Source organism: Lotus japonicus, chromosome 2 (assembly GCF_012489685.1).
Source record: "Lotus japonicus ecotype B-129 chromosome 2, LjGifu_v1.2".
NCBI lineage: Eukaryota > Viridiplantae > Streptophyta > Magnoliopsida > Fabales > Fabaceae > Lotus > Lotus japonicus.
The window spans coordinates 76146586-76166301 of NC_080042.1; the positions used below are offsets into that span (position 1 = coordinate 76146586).

General features: G+C 34.7%; 4 protein-coding genes across 9 annotated transcripts; 1 reads left to right on the forward strand and 3 right to left on the reverse strand.

Annotated features, from left to right (window-relative positions):
- The first annotated feature begins 3555 nt into the window (after positions 1 to 3555).
- On the forward strand, positions 3556 to 8151 carry LOC130739671 (transcription factor bHLH49). 5 transcript variants are annotated; one of them, XM_057592039.1, is made up of 11 exons: positions 3556 to 3845; positions 4031 to 4133; positions 4331 to 4526; positions 4733 to 5630; positions 5744 to 5971; positions 6048 to 6113; positions 6198 to 6266; positions 6655 to 6726; positions 6824 to 7027; positions 7477 to 7564; positions 7643 to 8151. In XM_057592039.1, exons 4-11 carry the CDS (start codon positions 4794 to 4796, stop codon positions 7678 to 7680), a joined length of 1602 nt encoding a protein of 533 aa, XP_057448022.1. In that variant the 5' UTR covers positions 3556 to 3845; positions 4031 to 4133; positions 4331 to 4526; positions 4733 to 4793; the 3' UTR covers positions 7681 to 8151. The 5 variants fall into 5 exon arrangements, with proteins under 5 accessions (XP_057448022.1, XP_057448024.1, XP_057448021.1 ...); XM_057592041.1 differs by having other exon boundaries at positions 4418 to 4526; XM_057592038.1 differs by lacking the exon at positions 3556 to 3845 and having other exon boundaries at positions 3872 to 4133.
- Positions 8152 to 8673: 522 nt separating this feature from the next.
- Positions 8674 to 12443, reverse strand: LOC130739673 (protein SRG1-like). Its single transcript, XM_057592044.1, has 4 exons — positions 12066 to 12443; positions 9868 to 10115; positions 9338 to 9662; positions 8674 to 9199 (listed from the first exon to the last, which is right to left on the reverse strand). Exons 1-4 carry the CDS (start codon positions 12309 to 12311, stop codon positions 8939 to 8941), a joined length of 1080 nt encoding a protein of 359 aa, XP_057448027.1. The 5' UTR covers positions 12312 to 12443; the 3' UTR covers positions 8674 to 8938.
- Positions 12444 to 13165: 722 nt separating this feature from the next.
- LOC130739672 (protein SRG1-like) lies at positions 13166 to 15658 on the reverse strand. The gene is made up of 4 exons (XM_057592043.1): positions 15273 to 15658; positions 14379 to 14626; positions 13851 to 14175; positions 13166 to 13720 (listed from the first exon to the last, which is right to left on the reverse strand). Exons 1-4 carry the CDS (start codon positions 15516 to 15518, stop codon positions 13460 to 13462), a joined length of 1080 nt encoding a protein of 359 aa, XP_057448026.1. The 5' UTR covers positions 15519 to 15658; the 3' UTR covers positions 13166 to 13459.
- A 626-nt stretch (positions 15659 to 16284) lies between these two features.
- Positions 16285 to 19232, reverse strand: LOC130739674 (protein SRG1-like). Of its 2 annotated transcripts, none has more exons than XM_057592046.1 (5): positions 19073 to 19232; positions 18067 to 18471; positions 17516 to 17763; positions 17050 to 17374; positions 16285 to 16824 (listed from the first exon to the last, which is right to left on the reverse strand). In XM_057592046.1, the coding sequence occupies exons 2-5, from the start codon at positions 18298 to 18300 to the stop codon at positions 16567 to 16569; spliced, it is 1065 nt and encodes a 354-aa protein (XP_057448029.1). In that variant the 5' UTR covers positions 18301 to 18471; positions 19073 to 19232; the 3' UTR covers positions 16285 to 16566. The 2 variants fall into 2 exon arrangements, with proteins under 2 accessions (XP_057448029.1, XP_057448028.1); XM_057592045.1 differs by having other exon boundaries at positions 18067 to 18462; positions 19073 to 19231.
- Positions 19233 to 19716: the final 484 nt, after the last annotated feature.

Here is a 19716-nt window from a genome sequence, read left to right on the forward strand (position 1 = left end):
AGTATAGATTTCCACACATTGAGCTAAGAATAAACCATACTGTACTAGTGATTTGTTGGGAAACAACACAGCTGAAGAAAAATAAAACACAATCACAACACAAGAAAATTACGTGAAAACTCCAAAACCGGAGAAAAAACCACGACCGTTGTCTAAACCGACAACCAGAGAAATATCACTATGTGAAAATTGTTACAACACATAGACTTCTCTCACTCTCACCCCAATGCCCTAATACAACCACACTCTCACAAAGCAAATATTAAACTAACTCAGATATAAGCTTAAAGTGCTACTGACTGGTGCATCTAAAAACAAAGAACCTAGGTCCAATATATAGCCTTGGTCTTCCCCTTGTTTCACCACAATAAGCGATGTGAGACTTCTCCAATAATTAATTTTTAACCTCCTTCTTTATTTTAGAAACTTGGCAATGTGGGACATGACAATCAACCCCAACGTGATTTAGATGCCACATCTTTCATTAAAAATTTTAAATTAAAGTATTTGAAACTTCACTACATCATCAAGAGAACTTCACACATTAGGCTAAGAGCAAATTAAACCGCATGCACTCGAGTCATTTGACTTTTATGCTTCTTAACAATTTTTGTACTATCTCTCTTTTGTCAAGAGTTTGAGTTCAGTGATATAGATATTGAAAGTGATTCGACTATTGTAGTAGGTTGAGTTAGAAATGTCAAGAGGAGATCCTGGAAATTAAGTAGTGTTCTGAACTGCATTGATTTAAGAGGTTAATTGTATTGGGGTTTGACATGTTTTTAGGGATGTTAACCATACAGGGGTGCAATAGGAGCCAATTTTATTTTATTTTAAATTTTTTTCCTGAGAGGTTTTTTATTCTTTCCACATATTGATTTCTGAACCTACACTTGTCATTTTATGTTCATCATCTCTTACTACTTGAGCTAATCTTTTGGGAACTAGTATTGAACTTATGTCTCTCTTTTAATTCAATGAATTGAATTTCTGATTGTATAAAAATATACTTTGAATCTATTTGATTGTAGTTTTATGTATTTGAAAATAGTTTTTGACAATTATTTTTTAAAAGAAAAAAAGTTTGAAGAGATGTTTTCCAATATAAAATTGAAGCTCTTATGTGATGTTAATTAAGAAATTTCTTCCACAGTGCACTGTTCGAAGTTCGAACAATGTTTTGTGAAGCTAGTGAGGTTTTCAAGCATTAGACCTAATGTCATAATTCCTATACAATAATGGAGAACTAAAACCTTAATTCTCCGGACAAACCTAAGGAATCTACAATTAAATATTAGTAACCCTTAAATAAGCCTGCGCATGAGACGTTTTAAAAGTGTCCTCTATTTATCAAGGGATTTCCATAGCATCAACCATTTGATCATGACAATATTCTTCCTATTAAAGAAAAGATAACAACAAATTAAATACATGTAAAACAAAAGTTAATTAATTAAGAATTAAATACTGATTACTTTCAATCTCTTTCAAAATCAGCTGGTGTACCACCTAAGACTGACGGTGGCAAATAGCTAAAGATGGCAGTACTCGTAAACTTTAGGATTCATTTTCAAATTAAATAACCTTTTAAGAGTACACGAGTAACTTAAATATTTTTTTTCCCTATTTGTAATTTTGTTTATAAGCTTTCCTTTCAAAAAAAAAAATTTGTTTATAAGCTTTAGAATTTTTTTTTTTTGAAATCTATGAACTTTGGAAATTTGTAGTAACAAAATTTAATACTAATTTTGTAAGTTTAGAAATCACTCATACCATAATTAAATTAGAAGGGGTAAATAATTTAGAATTTGCTCTTTATATTCATTGATCCATATTACTAGGGGTGTAAGCGAGTATGATCTGACCTGCGAACTTAAATTGAACCGAACATATTTTTATGGGTTGGATTGAGTCATTGGATCGACTCAAACTTTTTTCCTACACCCAATTAACATTAGTTGGGATCTCGTGTTTGCAGATTGAAGATCCAAAAATCCGACCAACTTAATGCCACATAATTGAAAACATTTCTGACCTGATATTAACTTTAGTGAGTATATTCAGCCCAAGTGTGAAAAGAGTGAGAAGCCCATTAGGTTTAGGTTTCACCAATCATCCTAACATTGTAGGACTCAATGGAGTATACTGGGGTGAGATTAAAATTCTCTTTAAAAGTCAGTTGTCATTGTATATAAATACCAAATTTTTATGTTTCTATATTTTTTGTTTTCATAACTTCATATTTTTAAAATAAACTTTGTGCAAGTTCTAAACATATAGTATTGACCATCAAATCTGAACCAACTCAATTGAGGTCAGATTGATTTGGTTCAGATTCATAAGAAAATGCCGGAAATTCAAAAAGCCAAAACCGAGTCTATTTGATAGTTTGAACTGTTAAATAGGCTATATTCGAATCCGCCGGTCCAATTAGGATTCTAATATATGCCCTTGTTAAATCTTGTAGTATATGGTTATGTTTGGCATGTCATTTCAGCTAGTTTATAACTTATTTGACTAGCTTAAAACTTATTTGACTAGCTAAAAAGCTCTATAAAAATGTAAGGTGAAGGAGCTTATTTCAGTAGCTTAAAGCTTATAGCTTATTGAATTTATTGTCATTTTTATCCTTATTATTTTATTAAAATTCCACCATATAAGTATTAATGTTTAAATAAAATAAGTAAAAATTAATATTATATTTTTAAGATGATTTTTATTGTTTCTTCGGAAAAACTATTTTTAAGATGATAAATAAATTGAGTCAAATTAAAATATTTAAAGTTATAATAGTTTTAATATTAATATCCTATAGGTATTAATGTGAAAATAAAGTAATGTTAAATATAAAAATAATTATACAAGTATGTCCTTTTATGTCATTTTACAATTTCAGCTTGTTCAACAACTAGTTTTACCAAACACTTTTGTTACAATTACGTCGCTTTTCAGCTTTCAGCTATGCTTTTCAGCTTTCAGCTAGCTTATCAGCTAAACGTGTCAAACATGCCTATATATTCTGTTCTTGAAATAAGATATATACACTCTCTTCATCTCAACTTTTTTGTTAAAGAAAACTTAAGGCTTCTGAGCGTGGGTCTTTCATAATTTTCTCATTGACAAAAGAAGATACGAGAAGATATGAAATTATTATATTTGCAATTATTTATGCTAGACATTAATTCTTCAAACTAATGTTTTCTCTCTGCCTCCTCCTTAGCCAGTACAAACAAACAAGAGAGTAAGATGCATAAGATGGCAAAGTTTAATTATCACAACAATAAGAGAGATGCCACAGACAATGTATCTTCTTTTCATGTTCATTCATTTCATTTCTCTCTCTCTCTAACTCCCCCCTAAGAACCTAGACAATGCACCTAACATTAATAATAATAATAATAATTCATATGACTTGTTTATAGCTTAGAATAATTAATTGAAGGCACTAAAGAAATGTTTTGCTAACCCCAGCTAGATTTGGGGGACCTTGACCAAACCCAAAAGAAAAAAAAGCCCTTATATATTAAAGATCTCTCATCTCATGCACTTGTTTCAAGGTGTAATAAAGGACAATGGAATAAGATAAGAGGAAAAACACCTAATGAAATAGTTGGCAATGTCAGTTGCAAGCTCAAACTGCTATGATTATCACTCAAAGTTGCATATTTAGTGACTTAAATATACTGCAAAAAAGGAGCCAAAACAAAACAATGATTATTAATTTCTCAAAGTTGAGGAAGAAGAGCTTAAGGGGCAGGTCATTTTATTAGTAGTACTATAATATTTTACAGTAAGCAATGGCGGTGGTTAATCATCAAAAGCTCTCATTTTTATGTAAGCGTGAGGTATATAAATGGAGGTTCTTTCTTTCCCATTACTCTTTTTTTCCCTTCACATTGGTTTGGTTTGGTTTGGTTCCTGTGCTTTTTTCTGTCACACTTTCCCTTTTTTCTTCTCTATAAAAAAAATCCAAGCTTTTTTAGATTTCACTGTTAAAAGCTACCAGCTTTAAGCTTCTTTTGAACCCCAGGTTTGTTATGAAGATGGGTTTTGATTGAATAGTGTTTTGATTTGTGGGAAAAGCTTGAATGGAAGGCAGGGTGCTAAAAGTAGCACAGGATCATTAGAAATGGGTATCTTTCTCTTCCCACTTTATAAAGTTGTCTCCTTTATTTCTTCTTCTTGTTGTTTTTGTTTAGTTTAGTTTCTCTCTCCCTTGAAGGTTTTGGGTTCTGCAACTCTGACCAGGGCCTGAATGGGAGGAGGGTATTTATTATGCTGAAATCAATGTTGTTTGCATAATTGACTGCTTCCATGGACTTCTTTTCAGCTCTTTCTTTGAAGAACAGTCTTTTTTAGCTTCTCTCTCTCTTCATGGAGGGGCCTTCTTTATGAGAATTTGGTACTTCATGTTCAGGGTTGGCTTTGGAAATGGTAGCTGCTAAACTCGTGTGAAGCTTTTGGTACATCTTTTCGGTACTTGGATTTTGTTTCAACCCTTTGGCAAACATCATTAAATGAACCTGGTTGGTCACTCTCTCTCTCTTGTTAACTTCCCTCACTTCAAACTTGAACAAGTTTTAGTTTCATAGTACTCAGAATTCTGTTTAAGGTTTTGTTCAATTTGTGTTGGGACTTTGGACTAGTGAAGTTTAATTGTAATTTGTAACTAGTTACCATTTGGCCTTTGTTGAAGGTGATTTTGACAAATTTTATCTGTTTTCATTGCTAGTTATTGTAAAAAGATCATTGGAAAGAACCTGCTTTGATATTACAGTTAAGGGTAGTTGGATATGAGTGACAAAGAAAAGTTTGAGCTAGATAGAAACGAGGATCCTATGAGTTATTCTACTGGTGTGCCCTCAGATTGGAGATTTGAGGGTGCCAATCTTGCAAATTCATCTGTTGGTTTTGTCAGCAGAGGGGATTTGATTGGTTCTTCTTCTTGTTCCTCTGCCTCAATGGTGGACTCATTTGCTCCAAACTTTTGGGAGCATCATCCCACCAATTCCCACAACTTGGGATTCTGTGACATCAATGTCCACAACAATAGTGGAAGCTCTTCAAACATGTCTGGAATCAGAAAAGATGGGTTTGAAATGGGTTGGAACCAGGGTAACACTTTGTTGAAAGGGGATGGTTTTTTACCAAATGGACTATTTCCTCAAACTTTGTCTCAGTTTCCATCTGATTCTGGGTTTATTGAGAGGGCTGCAAGATTCTCATGCTTCAGTGGAGGGAATTTTGGTCCTATGGCAAACTCATATGAGATTCCCCACCCCACGGGCCTGTATGCGGGCCATGGATTGCAATCAGCAGCTGGAGGACAATCTCAAGAGTGTGAACTAAATGTACTTGAAGCTTCAAAAGCTGTGTCTCCATCTGTTGAGCATTTAGCTACTAAAGGAAGCCCTTACAAGAATGATCAAAGAAGTGAAAGTCATGGTGTGTCTCAAGATGAAGGGAAGCAGCCTCTTGGTAGGCCTGCTAATGATTCTGACAGAGCTGAATCTAGTGACGATGATGGTGGCGGTGGCGGCGGCCAGGATGATTCCCCAATGTTGGAGGGTACTAGTGAGGAGCCTTCTGGTAAAGGACTAAACTCAAAGAAAAGGAAAAGAATTGGGCAGGTATGACTGATTTGTGATTTGTATAATGCTGTATATTTGATTATGTGAAGATATTTCCCCGACATATGCTGATAATGATAAAGCTATATTTTTGAACTGTATCCTTTTGGTAGGATGCTGATAATGATAAAGCCAATGGAGCTTCAGAACTTCACAGTGAAGGCGCGAAGGATAACTCCGAGAGTCAACAGAAGGCAGATAAACAAACAACCTCAGCAGCCAAGGCTTCAGGGAAGAATGCCAAACATGGTTCTCAAGCTTCTGATCCAGCCAAGGAGGAATACATACACGTTCGGGCTCGCCGGGGTCAAGCAACAAATAGTCACAGCCTTGCAGAGAGAGTAAGATATTAAGAAATTTGATTTGCAATGAAAAAGTTTTTTGATGAAGAATTTTAAATCAGATTTTTCACTGCAGGTGAGGAGGGAAAAGATAAGTGAGAGGATGAAGTTCCTTCAAGATCTTGTACCTGGATGCAGCAAGGTTGCTTCTAAATTTCACTATGTCATATTCTTATCATATTTAGGTGTTGCTTTGTTTTAATAGGAAATTTGTTGATGTTTGTAGGTCACTGGCAAGGCTGTGATGCTAGATGAAATCATCAACTATGTACAGTCACTTCAAAGACAGGTTGAGGTACGGTGAAAGCTTATCTTCCTCTTTGTCCACTAGTGATTTTTTAAGTTATCTACCTGTAACTGATTTGTGCTGTATGTTTAGTTCTGCTTCAGCAACCACTTATATTTTCATAGAACTTCTCATGAGAATCTTTGACAAACATGGTATTCTTATATGTAAACCTCATTTAGATTCTTATATGTAAACCTCATTTAGAATGATAACTCCTGATAACTTATATGATAACTGTCATCTTTGTTGCGTTTTGGATGAAGGTGAATAATATCAAGATAAACTGTTATACCAACTACCTTTCAAATTCAATTGATACTTGACATATATTTTAGAACCTTTTTGCATTTCTATTCTAGTTAAATTGATCCACACACCTTTTTCCTTTTGGCAGTTTTTGTCCATGAAACTTGCAACAGTAAATCCCCGACTGGATTTTAATATTGAAGGACTTCTTGCTAAAGATGTAAGTTGTTAATTTATTTGATCATTGAGTAAAAAGCTCATGCCATGTCCAAAAAAGTGCCTGATGTCACCTTAATGTGTCCTGAACATTACGCCAGATTCTTCACCAACGGCCTGGTCCTTCGTCAGGACTAGGTTTTCCCCTAGAAATGTCTATGGCTTTTCCTTCATTACATCCATCTCAACCAGGGCTGGTTCAGTCAATTATTCCTAACATGGGGAACTCATCTGATATCCTTCGGAGAGCCATTCATCCACAGTTAGCAGCACCGTTGAGTGGAGGATTCAAGGAGCCAAATCAGGTATTGGTCCATTGCAGTTGCAAGCACTGTAATTTCCTTTGCACAGCTCTTTTTCATGAGTAGACACTTCGAACTTTGGTTTTTGCACCTATTTATTGTAATTAGAAATGACAGATTTATGGATGAACAACATATGATGTAGACTGTACATGACGATCGACCTTACTGACATTCGTATTACATTGACCTTCCTTTTTAGTTATATAGAGCATGTTTGGATACACAGTAGAAAACCTCGATGAAGCCAAAGTCACGGTGGAGAGAAGCAGCTTCCCTTAGCTTTAGTGACCGTCCACCATGATTTCGGCCTCACGGTGGTTTTCCACCGTACATCCAAGCATGCACATAGCAAATTACCAATGTTTCCGTGAAATAATTTACTTCCCCTAGGTTTTGCCTGACTATGTTTTACAATCTTGATGTGCATACTTTAATACAATTTGCAATAGCTGCCTAATGTGTGGGAGGATGAGCTTCACAATGTTGTACAGATGAGCTTTGCAACCACTGCTCCCATGAGTAGCCAAGATGTGGATGGTATACATTCCCCAACAAATAACCGCTTTTTGAAATTACTATTTTCAAATCAAATTACAATTTTACACGCTCTTGCAGGTAGTGTTGAAGCAAGCCAGATGAAAGTTGAACCTTAATGTTTAGTCTACTCTACATGCTATTCATCTTTGCTACTACTACTACAGCTTGTGTTTTGACTTTGATTCTTGTCAGATGGAAATAACTATGGTCACAGTTTATATGACTTACCAAACTTAAAAGGCCATAACCACAATCCCCTGTCCTGGTGTGAAGGCTATGCAGAGGAGAGACTCTAGGTTAGAGAAAGAAAATGGAGCAGTATTCTTGGATGTTAATTTCTTTTAGAGAGTGAATGTATGTATCATATGTTTAGAAGTGGAAGTCTATTTTACCAAAATAGGTTTGCTTACTAAATATATTATAGAATGTAAAGACATGATCTCACTGAGTTTGATCAACCAGAAGGAGAAATGCAAAAGCATGTTCTTTTGATTTGCTTCAGTTGCTTGGTGCTCTCATGTAATGTCATGTTTTCTTACCCAACAATTGGCTATATTACATTCTTTCACAGAACATGTTTGGATTTAGATGACAGTGTTAGTTGATGACTTGTACAGAATATTTTGGGACTTATGTAAGGATATGATAATCTAAAAATTGATTTTGGTAATCCATAGTTTTAACCAGACTGCAAGTTCCCTTTAGCTTTAAAAAACAAACAGTTACCTACATAGTTGAAAATGCATCTCTATTGCTGCAATAACATTCTAATGATAGAAACCTAGTTAATATAATAGGATCAAATATTATATGAGATGACATATATGTTGCTGCAATATTTTGCATTTTATTTTAGCTTCACAATATTAAATTAAACATTTAGAAGATGGCTCAACAGTCAACAAGAAATGTTAAGACTCAACAGCATATAGTATAGCAGTGGAAGTATATACTAGTAATCTTAAAAGAAGTGAGAAAATAAATTTTCCTCGTATGATTCTACCAAAAATTAGATTTTTATAGAAGGTTCAGTAAAATAAAAATACTTCAATCAGTAGAAGCGCTAGTATTAAGAACTACATTTAATACTGGTTTAAACAAAAAACACATTTTATCCAGCAATGAAAATGGTACTGAAATTTGGGGGACACACCTATAGCATACATCAAACAAGTAGTTCAAGAATTCACATTTGATGTCCCATAATATAAATTTGCTAACTCACACTGGCTTCCTATGTAACATATGTTCAGCATTTAGTCTTGAACAATGAGGCCTTATTCACTGATACAATTATTGCAAATTCGTAAACCGTTTGTGTCTGTGGACTTGTATTCTATCTTTCCATTTCAGGCAGATTCCTATGAACTTGAACTATTTCCCAATCTCATCCTGGATCCTAAAAACATCCAAGTATGATTTCCCTCGTAGCTCACGTGAAAGAAATCCATTGAGGTAATCTGCTACACCAACTTTTCTGAATAAAGCAGGTCTTTGTGAAGTAACAAGACTTGTTGCTGGACCTAAGATTCCGTCCATTGTCGGCCTGTGAAATGCAGCAATAGAGATCCTCTCCTTCTCTGAATTGACCATTGCTCGATGTTCAATGCTCCGGTAAATTCCATTTGTTAGTATCTGCCAAAGCATTTATGAAATGGATGAAATTTTCAATCAAAATGTATAATTGTGTACTCTAATTTTTCTTATAATTGCTATTAGATGACGTAAATCCCAGATGATAAAAAGAATTGTGAAGGATTTAATGGCAGTTACCTCCAACATGTCTCCAATGTTAATGACAAAAGCATTAGAGAGGGGTTTAATGGGAACCCAAATTCCATCTTTTCTTATTTGAAGGCCTTCCATTTCATTGACTTGGAGAAGGATGGTAAAGGCCCCAGAATCAGAATGAGGATTGAGTCCAATAACTTTTTCTGGTTGAGGACATGGAGGGTAGTAATTCATCCTCATTCCTTGACTTGTATCTTCAAACAACTCCACAAGTTCATTAGTTTCAGTCTTCAGAGCTTTCTCCATAAGGCCAATGATGGTGACACATATGTTTTTCAGTTCTGAACAATATGCATCTAGATTATCTCTGCAATCAAACAAAGTTTGTTTGAATTACCAAACTAATAAGTAATAGCATAGCTGGATTAGCTTCTTTTTCCTCATAATGATTCTAACATCCAGAAGCTACTAACATAAGCTTTTCCGCAAAATTGATTCTATTCCAAACATGATGTTATAGCTAACACATTATCCATTTTGCACATACACAGAAACAAAGAGGGAGAGAGAACCTGAATGGTTGGGGAATACTAGGAATAAGGCTTGTATTCCTTTTGTTTAAAGGGAAAGTGTTAATGTAGAACAAATCTGCCCATTCAAGCTTTTGTTCCTCAGACACAACAAAAGCCTGACCAAACCCCTGCCCAACTTCTGGTGTTTGCCAAAGTTTCTTCTTCTCTTCTATTGGAAGGTTGAAGAGGTCTTGAACACCTTTCTTCATATTTTCCACCAGTGAAGGATTGACTCCATGATTAATCAGCTGTAATTAATTTCAGAAAATTTGTGCAAAACAAATAAAGTTATATCATATATGTATTCCCTTGATATTAAATCCCAATATTATATAAGCACTAATTCATCAAGTGAGTGCAAAACCAACTTCTCAGCACAGGCGCAAAGATGATTTCCTACTCTAGACCCCATTGCATCCTACTCTTGAAGTTAATTTCCACAAATTAATTTTTGCATTTTTTAATCAATAATTGCATAAATTCAAGTCTTTCACATCTTATGTTGTTATTAAGTTTAACACTGTTTCAAGAAAAAAAAAAGGGGTTTAACACTCTTGAAGTTTTTTTATTGCCATACTACATTACTTTTGTAATTTCAATCTGGGTGTGGTGAAAATCATAGGTCTCTCAAAAGTGCTCGGCTTTGAACTTTCGGCCTAGTGGTTCAAACCTTCACTTTTAACTACTGCCACTAGCACTTATGAGTGTGACACTCTTAAAGTAAAGTCTAGTTTGGAAGAGCTTTTATAGAGTTATCTTATATCATTAACGTTTGGTAATTGTTATTCTCACTCCATCACATCTAGTTTCACCCCCTTAAAATGGCAAAAAAATAGAGATGTCATTAATGAAATAGAAAAACTACTAAAATGCCATTAATGAAAAAAATACAACAACCCTCCACTCCCTTCCTCACATCTCTCTCCTCTTTCTCCCCTTACCAACACCACCCGTCATCATCCCATCTTCCTCCTATCTTCATACCCATCTTCATCCTATCTTCATACCCATCTCCAAACTCAATCTCCATCTTCTCCTCTCTCATTTTTCTGTCGTCGCCCATTGTCATTTGTCTGTCGTCGTCGTTAAAGTTGTCGTTTTCAGATCTATTTTTTCCTACAACTAAACGCACTTTAAAGTGTGTCACCTGTCACCTAAAGTGCGTAGTTAACGCACTTTAAAGTGTGTTTAGCTGCAAATTTAAAGTGCATTTAACTGCAAATTTCAACAGAATTATATCAGCTGATTTTTAAAAATTATGAGACCACCACAATAATTCAAGATAGAATATTTGGTGATATATGGTGGAATAAAAAAAAATTCAAATTTCAAAATAAAATAGCAGAGGAAGGAATTTGGGTCCAGGACAGTGTGAAATTACTTAATTTTTTTCTTCAACTTTGTAGTTTACTCCATCTTGATCCGAGACTGAAAAAAATCAATTATTGGACTGAAACACACACTTTAAAGTGTGTTACTTATAACGCACTTTGAAGTGCGTTACTTATACTCCCTCTGTTCCTATATATAAGTCACAAATAACTAATTCTCTTACATTAAGAAAAGTAGTTACTATCAATAAATTTGTAAAGAAAATTATTTACTTTCCTAGATTACCCATATTTACTTTCCTATTATTTTCTCTCTCCAAGTTAATACTTCTAAAGTTTATCATCTCTTTCATATTAAATATGAGGGTGAAATTGGAAAAAAATATTTAATGCTTCCTAGATATTATAAAGTAACTTATATTTTGTAACAATTTTTTTTCAAAAAAAGTGACTTATAATCAGGGAACGGAGGAAGTAGCACTTTAAAGTGTGAGAGAGAAAATTTTAGGGTGTTTACAGATTTTATATATTTGAAGGGAGGTGAAATTAGATGAGATGGGTGAGAATAACACTTACGTTTATGCAAGTGTTTGAGAGAACTTATATAAATAGCATATGGTCTCTACTTATAAGCTGTTTTGAGCTTATTTTCATAGTTAGTCAAATCAGCTTATGAATAAAAGTTTATGTTTATCCGTAACCCATTTTCAATTTATTTCAATAAGTATCCATAACCTATCAAATTAACTTATGAATAAACTCTTAATTAATTAAATAGAACCTAATTATTTAAAAGATTATCTATTGTTTTCACTTTAACATTGGGAAAGATAATAAATTAGAGGAGAATTAATAAGACTAATTAACCTGGAAGAAACCCCATTCTTTGCAGGCACGGTCCAGCTTTTGTAGTTCATGAGAATCATGTTCAGACAACAATTTATGCAGGTCAATAATAGGAACTTGTTGTGATAAAGAGGCTGTGTGTGTGTTAGAGACAAGAGGTGGTTCTTGATCTGGACGAACATATCGTTCAGGAACTTGGGTGATGGGTTGCTTTGCTAGCAGCTCCTTCACAGAAGGCACCAACAGAGAGGTTCCTCTGTAAGCCATTAACTTAGCTGCCCCTTATGATGAGTCCAAGTCCTTTTGCTTGGATGGATTTTAAGAGTGATAGTTGAAGAGATAAAAATCACCAATTAAATTTCAATTTAGAGTGTAAGAGAGGAATGTTGGAAAAGTCTAGCTAATAATTGCAGTGAAAATGCATTTTTCTTCCCTTTTGAATTTTCAACATAAAAGTGACATGTACCAAAACCTGGCTAACTTGATAAGGTTGTGTGTTTGATTCGCGCTGTTAATGTAAGGACTGTGTTTGTGGACGATCTATAAATATCTTTATAAGTAACTTGTGTGATTCCGGAGGTATGCCCTGACCTGTGGTGGTGACCGGAGCTGAACTCACTCAAACTTTTGTTCATAAAAAACATGAAAGTGACATGAGAGGTGTAAATGCTGACTTATTCAAAATATCTTTTATTTTACCTCTTAAAAAATAAAAATATTAGTATTAATAAAATTGTTATTTGATATGTAATTTTCTTTGCTTCCACTCTTTTCTCTGACTTTTCTTTCTCATCTAAATAAAGCATTAAGTTTTCTTTCTTTCACATGTAAATGCAGATTTTATTAATAGCAAGCCAGAACCTCCAAAAAGACAACATTATTGACACATCCAAGCAGCTTTTTAGCCAATACATGAGTTGCACTATTACAGTCTCTTTTAATATGAGTCAGAGCAAAGAAATCAAAAGAAGAAACCAGCATGCGACAATCTTGTACCACAAGACCATAGATAGAGTAGGATGGATTTTTGCTTATGAAAGCTTGAACAACTTTAAACAATCAGATTCAGCAACAACCTTCTTGAAACAAAGAGAGAAGGCCGGAATTGATGATGCAGAGGAGAGAATGAATTGTATTTTAAACAAAAACACATTTTATCCTGAAATGAATATGGTACTGAAAGTTGGGGGGACACACCACATCAAATAAGAAGTTCAAGAATGCACATTTGATGTCCCATAATACAAATTTGCTAACTCACACTGGCTTCCTATGTAACATATGTTCAGCTTGAAGCCTTCAACAATAGGTCTTAGTCTTATTCACTGATACAACTGTTGCCAATTAGCAAACCGTTTGTGTCTGTGGACTTGTATTCTATCTTTCCATTTCAGGCAGATTCTTATAAACTTAAACTATTTCCCAATCTCGTCATGGATCCTAACGACTTCCAAGTGTGATTTCCCTTGTAGCTCACGCGAAAGAAAACCATTGAGGTAATCTGCTACACCAATTTTTCTGAATAAAGCAGGTCTTTCGGAAGTAACAAGACTTGTTGTTGGACCTAAGATTCCGTTCATTGTCGGCCTGTGAAATGTAGCAACGGAGATCCTCTCCTTCTCTGAATTGACTATTGCTCGATGCTCAATGCTCCGGTAAATTCCATTTGTTAGTATCTGCCAAAGCATTTATGAAATGAATGAAATTTTCAATCAAAATGTTTTGTTTGTACTTTCTTATAGTTGTTATAAGATTATGTAAATCCCAGATGATAAAAAGAATTGTGAAGGATTTTGTGCTGGTTACCTCCAACATGTCTCCAATGTTGATGACAAAAGCATTAGAAAGGGGTTTAATAGGAACCCAAATTCCATCTTTTCTTATTTGAAGGCCTTCCATTTCATTGACTTGGAGAAGGATGGTAAAGGCCCCAGCATCAGAATGAGGATTGAGTCCAATAACTTTATCTGGTTGAGGACATGGAGGGTAGTAATTCATCCTCATTCCTTGACTTGCATCTTCAAACAACTCCACAAATTCGTTAGTTTCAGTCTTCAGAGCTTTCTCCATAAGGCCAATCATGGTGACACAGATGTTTTTCAGTTCTGAACTATATGCATCTAGATTATCTCTGCAATCAAACAGAGTTTGTTTGAGTTACCAACATAATAAGTAATAGCATATTTGGATTAGCTTCTTTTTCCTCAGAATCGATTCTAACATCCAGAAGCTACTAACATAAGCTTTTCCGCAAAATTGATTCTATTCCAAACATGATGTTATAACTACACACATTATCCATTTTGCACATACACAGAAACAAAGAGAGAGAACCTGAATGGTTGGGGAATACTAGGAATAAGGCGTGGATTCCTTTTGTTTAAAGGGAAAGTGTTAATGTAGAACACATCTGCCCATTCAAGCTTTTGTTCCTCAGACACAACAAACAACTGACCAAACCCCTGCCCATCTTCTGGTGTTTTCCAAAGCTTCTTCTTTTCTTCTATTGGAAGGTTGAAGAGGTCTTGAACACCTTTCTTCATGTTTTCCACCAGTGAAGGATTGACTCCATGATTAATCAGCTGTAATTAATTTCAGAAAATTTTTGCAAAACAAATTAAGGTATATCATCATATATGTATTCCCTTGATAATAAATCCCAAATACAATAGATGCAGTAATTCATCATGCGAGTGCGAAACCAAATTATCAGCACAGTCCTGAATTTTTGTTTGGTATACTAAATTGCTCTCGGAGTTCTGACCGAGGAGATGGTGAAGGCTAGAGGTCTCCCCGCGGCACTAAGGATCAAACTTTCGAACTTAGCACCTATTGGGTGTAACAATCTTGAATTAAGTATATAAAAGATCATCTATGGTTTTCACTTTTGGTGTGCTAAAAGGTATTCACAGCTAAAGGGCATGAGACTAATCCCTCAAGACTACTCTGAAATGTCTCTCCTAACAAATCATTCTCCATACACAACGCACATGGATCAAACCCTTAACTAAATGTTTATGGACATCAATTATAAACCAAATGTGCTGAACCTTGTTTCTATTTCTTTCAGTTTTGAAAATTGATGTACCATTTCATAGGAAAGCCCATATAATCATAATAATAACAAACTAATATTTAAGAAAATAAAAAAAGGTCTCAACAAATTTTTAAAAAATCTTATTTTTGCTCCTTTAACATTGGGAAAGATATAATATAAGGAAAATTAACCTGGAAGAAACCCCATTCTTTGCAGGCATGGTCCAGCTTTTGTAGCTCATGAGAATCATGTTCAGACAACAGTTTATGCAGGTCAATAACAGGAACTTGTTGTGATAAAGTGGCTGCGTATGTGTTAGAGACTAGAGGTGGGTCTTGATCTGGACGAACATACCGTTCTGGAACTTGGGTGATGGGTTGCTTTGCTAGCAGCTCCTTCACAGAAGGCACCAACAGAGAGGTTTCTCGGTAAGCCATTAACTTAGCTGCCCCTTATAATGAGTCCAAGGCCTTTTGCTTGGATGGATTTTAAGAGTGATAGTTGAAGTGATAAGAATCACCAATTCATTTTCAATGTAGAGTGTTAGAGAGGAATGATTGAAAAATTTAGCTAATAATTTCAATGAAAATGCATTTATCTTCCCTTTCAATTTTCAACATAAAAGTGGCATGTACCAATACACATCTTGGCTTACTTGGAGCATTTCCTCTCATAAGATTGTGTGTTGATTCTTACTGTCAATGTAAAAGCCTCGTTTGTGGGCGATATGTAAATACCTCTATAAGCAACTTGTATGATTCCGGAAGTAAGCCCTAACCTGTGATGGTGACGAGAGCCGAACTCACTCAAACTTTTCTTCATAAAAAAACATAAAAGTGACATGAGAGGTGTGAATGCTGACTTATTCAAAATATCTCTTATTTTACCTCTTAAAAAACAAAAAATAATAGTCTTAATAAAATTGTTATTTGATATATATATATATATATATATTTTTTTTTTTTCTCTGCTTCTACTATTTTCTCTCACTTTTTTTTTACCATCTAGACCAAGTAAAGCCAGAACATCCAGAAAGACAACATTAAGGGCACATCCAAGCAGCTTTAGCCAATACATGAGTTGCATTATTACAGCCTCTTTTAATATGAGTCAAAGCAAAAAATCAGCAATCAGACCATAGCTAGAGTAGGATGGATTTTTGCTTATGAAAGCTTGAACAACTTTAAACAAAGAGAGAATGAATTGGTGATGCAGAGGAGAGAATGAATTGTATTAAACCACAAAATACCCTAAACAACTGTTGCATCTGGAAATAATCATTGCTTATTGTTAAAAACAACAAACTTTCCACATAAGTATGCTTTATTGAGAAAAAAATTAACCTCTATTGCTTATGACTAAGCAATAGAGTAAGCAGCCTGCACTCTAGATGCTCTAAACATTAGCTACCCCCACTTGTGGTGTAACTATTTCCAGAATATAATATTTAATTTTTCCATCAACACAAATCTAGTAATTTTAGCATTAACCAGTCTCATTTTCGATCCTTATAACATCAAGCAATGATTTCCCTTGCAGCTGGCGTGAATAGAATGTTTTGTAATGATCTTCCACAACAATTCTTTTAAACGATGCTGGCCTCTCTGGAGTAACAAGGCTTGGTGTTGGACCAATAACTTTGTTCATAAGAGGTCTGTGAAATGTGGCAATGGAAATTCTCTCTTTCTCTGAGTTAATTGTTGCTCGATGTTCAACACTTCGATAAATTCCGTTGGTCAATATCTGCACAACCGTTTAAGGAAGGTGACAAAAAATCTTAAATATCAAAGTGTATTTTCTTTTCTTGTTTTTATTCGTAATGGCTGAGTATCACACTTATAATTAGGACTTTGAGAGTGTGATTTAGTGAATGTTTGGATACATGATAAAAAACCATAATGAAGCCAAAATCATGGTGGACAACAAAATAAATTACTATTGGGCTCAGGGAGATTTTCTATCAATTACCTCCAGAATGTCTCCTACATTGATGACTAAAGCATTGGAGAGGGGTGTAACAGGAACCCATTTTCCATCTTTTCTTATTTGAAGGCCTTCTGTTTCATTGACTTGGAGAAGAATAGTTAAGACACCAGCATCAGAATGAGGATTTAGTCCAATCACATTTTCAGGTTGGGGACATGGAGGGTAGTAATTCCACCTCATGTATTGAGATACATCATCAAATAACTTCAGCACTTCATTTGGTTCAATCTCAAGAGCTTTTTCCATATGACTAATGATTGTATTGAAAACCTTTTCCAGTTCTAAACAATAGATCTCTAAATTATCTCTACAATACAAAACAACATTTGTTAGAGTTACATAATTAAGTTGTTGTAACCAGTGACGGATCCATAAATTTTAAGTTGTGAGGCAACATATACTCTAACTAAGAGCAAAGTAAATGACACATAAAATTCTCAGCAGAAACCTGAGTGGTTGAGGGATGTTTGGAAACAAGCGGGGATTCCTTGCACATGATGGAAGAGTTGTGATGAAGAATAAATCTGCCCATTCTAACTTTTGATCCTCAGATACAACAAACAACTGTCCAAACCCTTGCATATCTTCTGACGTTTGCCAAAACTTCTTCTTCTCTTCCATTGGAAGAGTTAAGAAGTCTTGAACACCTATCTTCACATTTTCCACCAATGAAGGCTTGATTCCATGATTAATCAGCTGAAATTGATTTCCATATGGAAATTTTATAAAGCTAATGAAGTTAAATTTATGTACTTCATAGAGTATTTCTAGTATATATGCACTAATGTATTCAATATCATGTTCATGAAATGTGATGAGAGTAAAACATAATTCTAGGTAAAATTAGTGTTCCAAGTGAAAGTAGAAATTCCCATTCAGCTTATGCACAAATTCATTTTTACTCTGGATTTCATTTTAATAACTAATGTGAGCTCTTGGATTTGATTGAGGAGGCTTTACAAGTGAAAAATGTTAGAAAGGAGCAGTAACAGTTCAAACCTGGAAGAAACCCCATTCCTTACATGCAGAGTCAAGCTTCTGGAGCTCAGTTGCATCTTCAGATAACAATTTATCAAGGTCAATGACTGGGACTTGTGGTGAAGTGGTTGTGTTAGGTACAACACTAATAGGATCTTGATTTAGATGAAGATATTGCTTTGGAACTTTGATTATGTGTTGCTTTGCAAGCTCCTGAACAGAAGGAACCAGTAGAGAGGTTGCAGGCTTGGACATTTTCTTTAAACTGTAGAATATCCTCTTGTTTGGGTTGATTTGATTTCAAATCCACATGCCTCACTAAGGTTTCTGTTATTGGTCTGAGAAAATGTAACAGGACCCAACTTTGGCTACAGAGCTTTGAACAATGTAAAAGTTTCTGCAACTTTTTTCAATAAACTGCAGCAACTGCAAATATATTACTTCAAATCATATAAAGGAATTTAATTTCAATGCACCTATTGTTGTGTCTTAAATTTTGGGTTAGACCTAACTATACTCCAAACACTAGTTTAGGGGTGAGAATTGCTCTACCCTATATAAAAACTATTTTTTACTATATCTCTAGTTAATCTGGACTTTTCAACACATCTTCACATTCAAGGCTTGACATGTGGAGCAAGTAATTTGCAGGAATGAATATATGTGTGGGTGACCGGTTTATGAGTAGTATCTAATAAAATTATCTAGGATACCATCTTAGAATTCGGATTAGGCTTAACTATACTCTAAAAGGTAGTTTAGTGGGTGAGGTTACTCTGCCCCAAATAAAAAGGACAAAAACATTATGCATCAAAATCCCTACTAAAACATCAATATCTAACACCTTTAATTTTCGCCAGAACACAAATCTCATGATTGAAGAGGAGGGGGTAGAGTTTTGCAATTTCAGCACCCTGATTTCATTTGCATTAATCAGGAAGCAATGTCTATAAATTGCAAAGAAACAGGTTCATGAGAGACTAAAGGAGGTTAGTTGCTAGCAAGTGAGATAGTTCTTAGTTCTTACCTTGTCTCCGCTAAAAATGAAGATAGCTCTCCAAAGACGTTGAGATAGCAGTATAGCACTATGTTAGAAGCTAGGGAGTGACATGTTTGAATGAAGAATATTCGGCTGTGAAAAGAAGAAGAAAGAAAGATAAACACGTTTGTCTTATAATAGCAGGTAGTTTCTTTGATCATGCAGACGAACTGCCGCCAATTAAAATAATTGCAAGCTCTCACACTTTGGGTTAGGTATGTTTAATTAATTTTGACTTTTGAGTTACGCATTTCCTCTAGAACAAGCAAAATTCTTTTGGGTTAAATACATGAGTGACATGTACCAGTAATAAAATTACACGTATTAATAATATTGTGGACTTATTAAAACTCTGAATCAACCCTGTAAGTTTATTGTAATTATAAATTAACCGCAGAACCTTCTAATTTTCAAATTCAGTCCTTCTGTTACAATGTCCCCTTCACTTGCACGCACGCCTCTTCTACTCTCTTCTCCTCCCATCACTTCCCTTCGAACTCTAGCCACCGACCAACCTCCTCTGCTTCTCTCTCACTCTTTGTCTTTGTATGTGTTTGTGTTTTTTTAAGCCAAAATTGAATTAAAGGAAATACTATGAGCATTTCAATCCATGTACAAAGAAGCACAAAGCT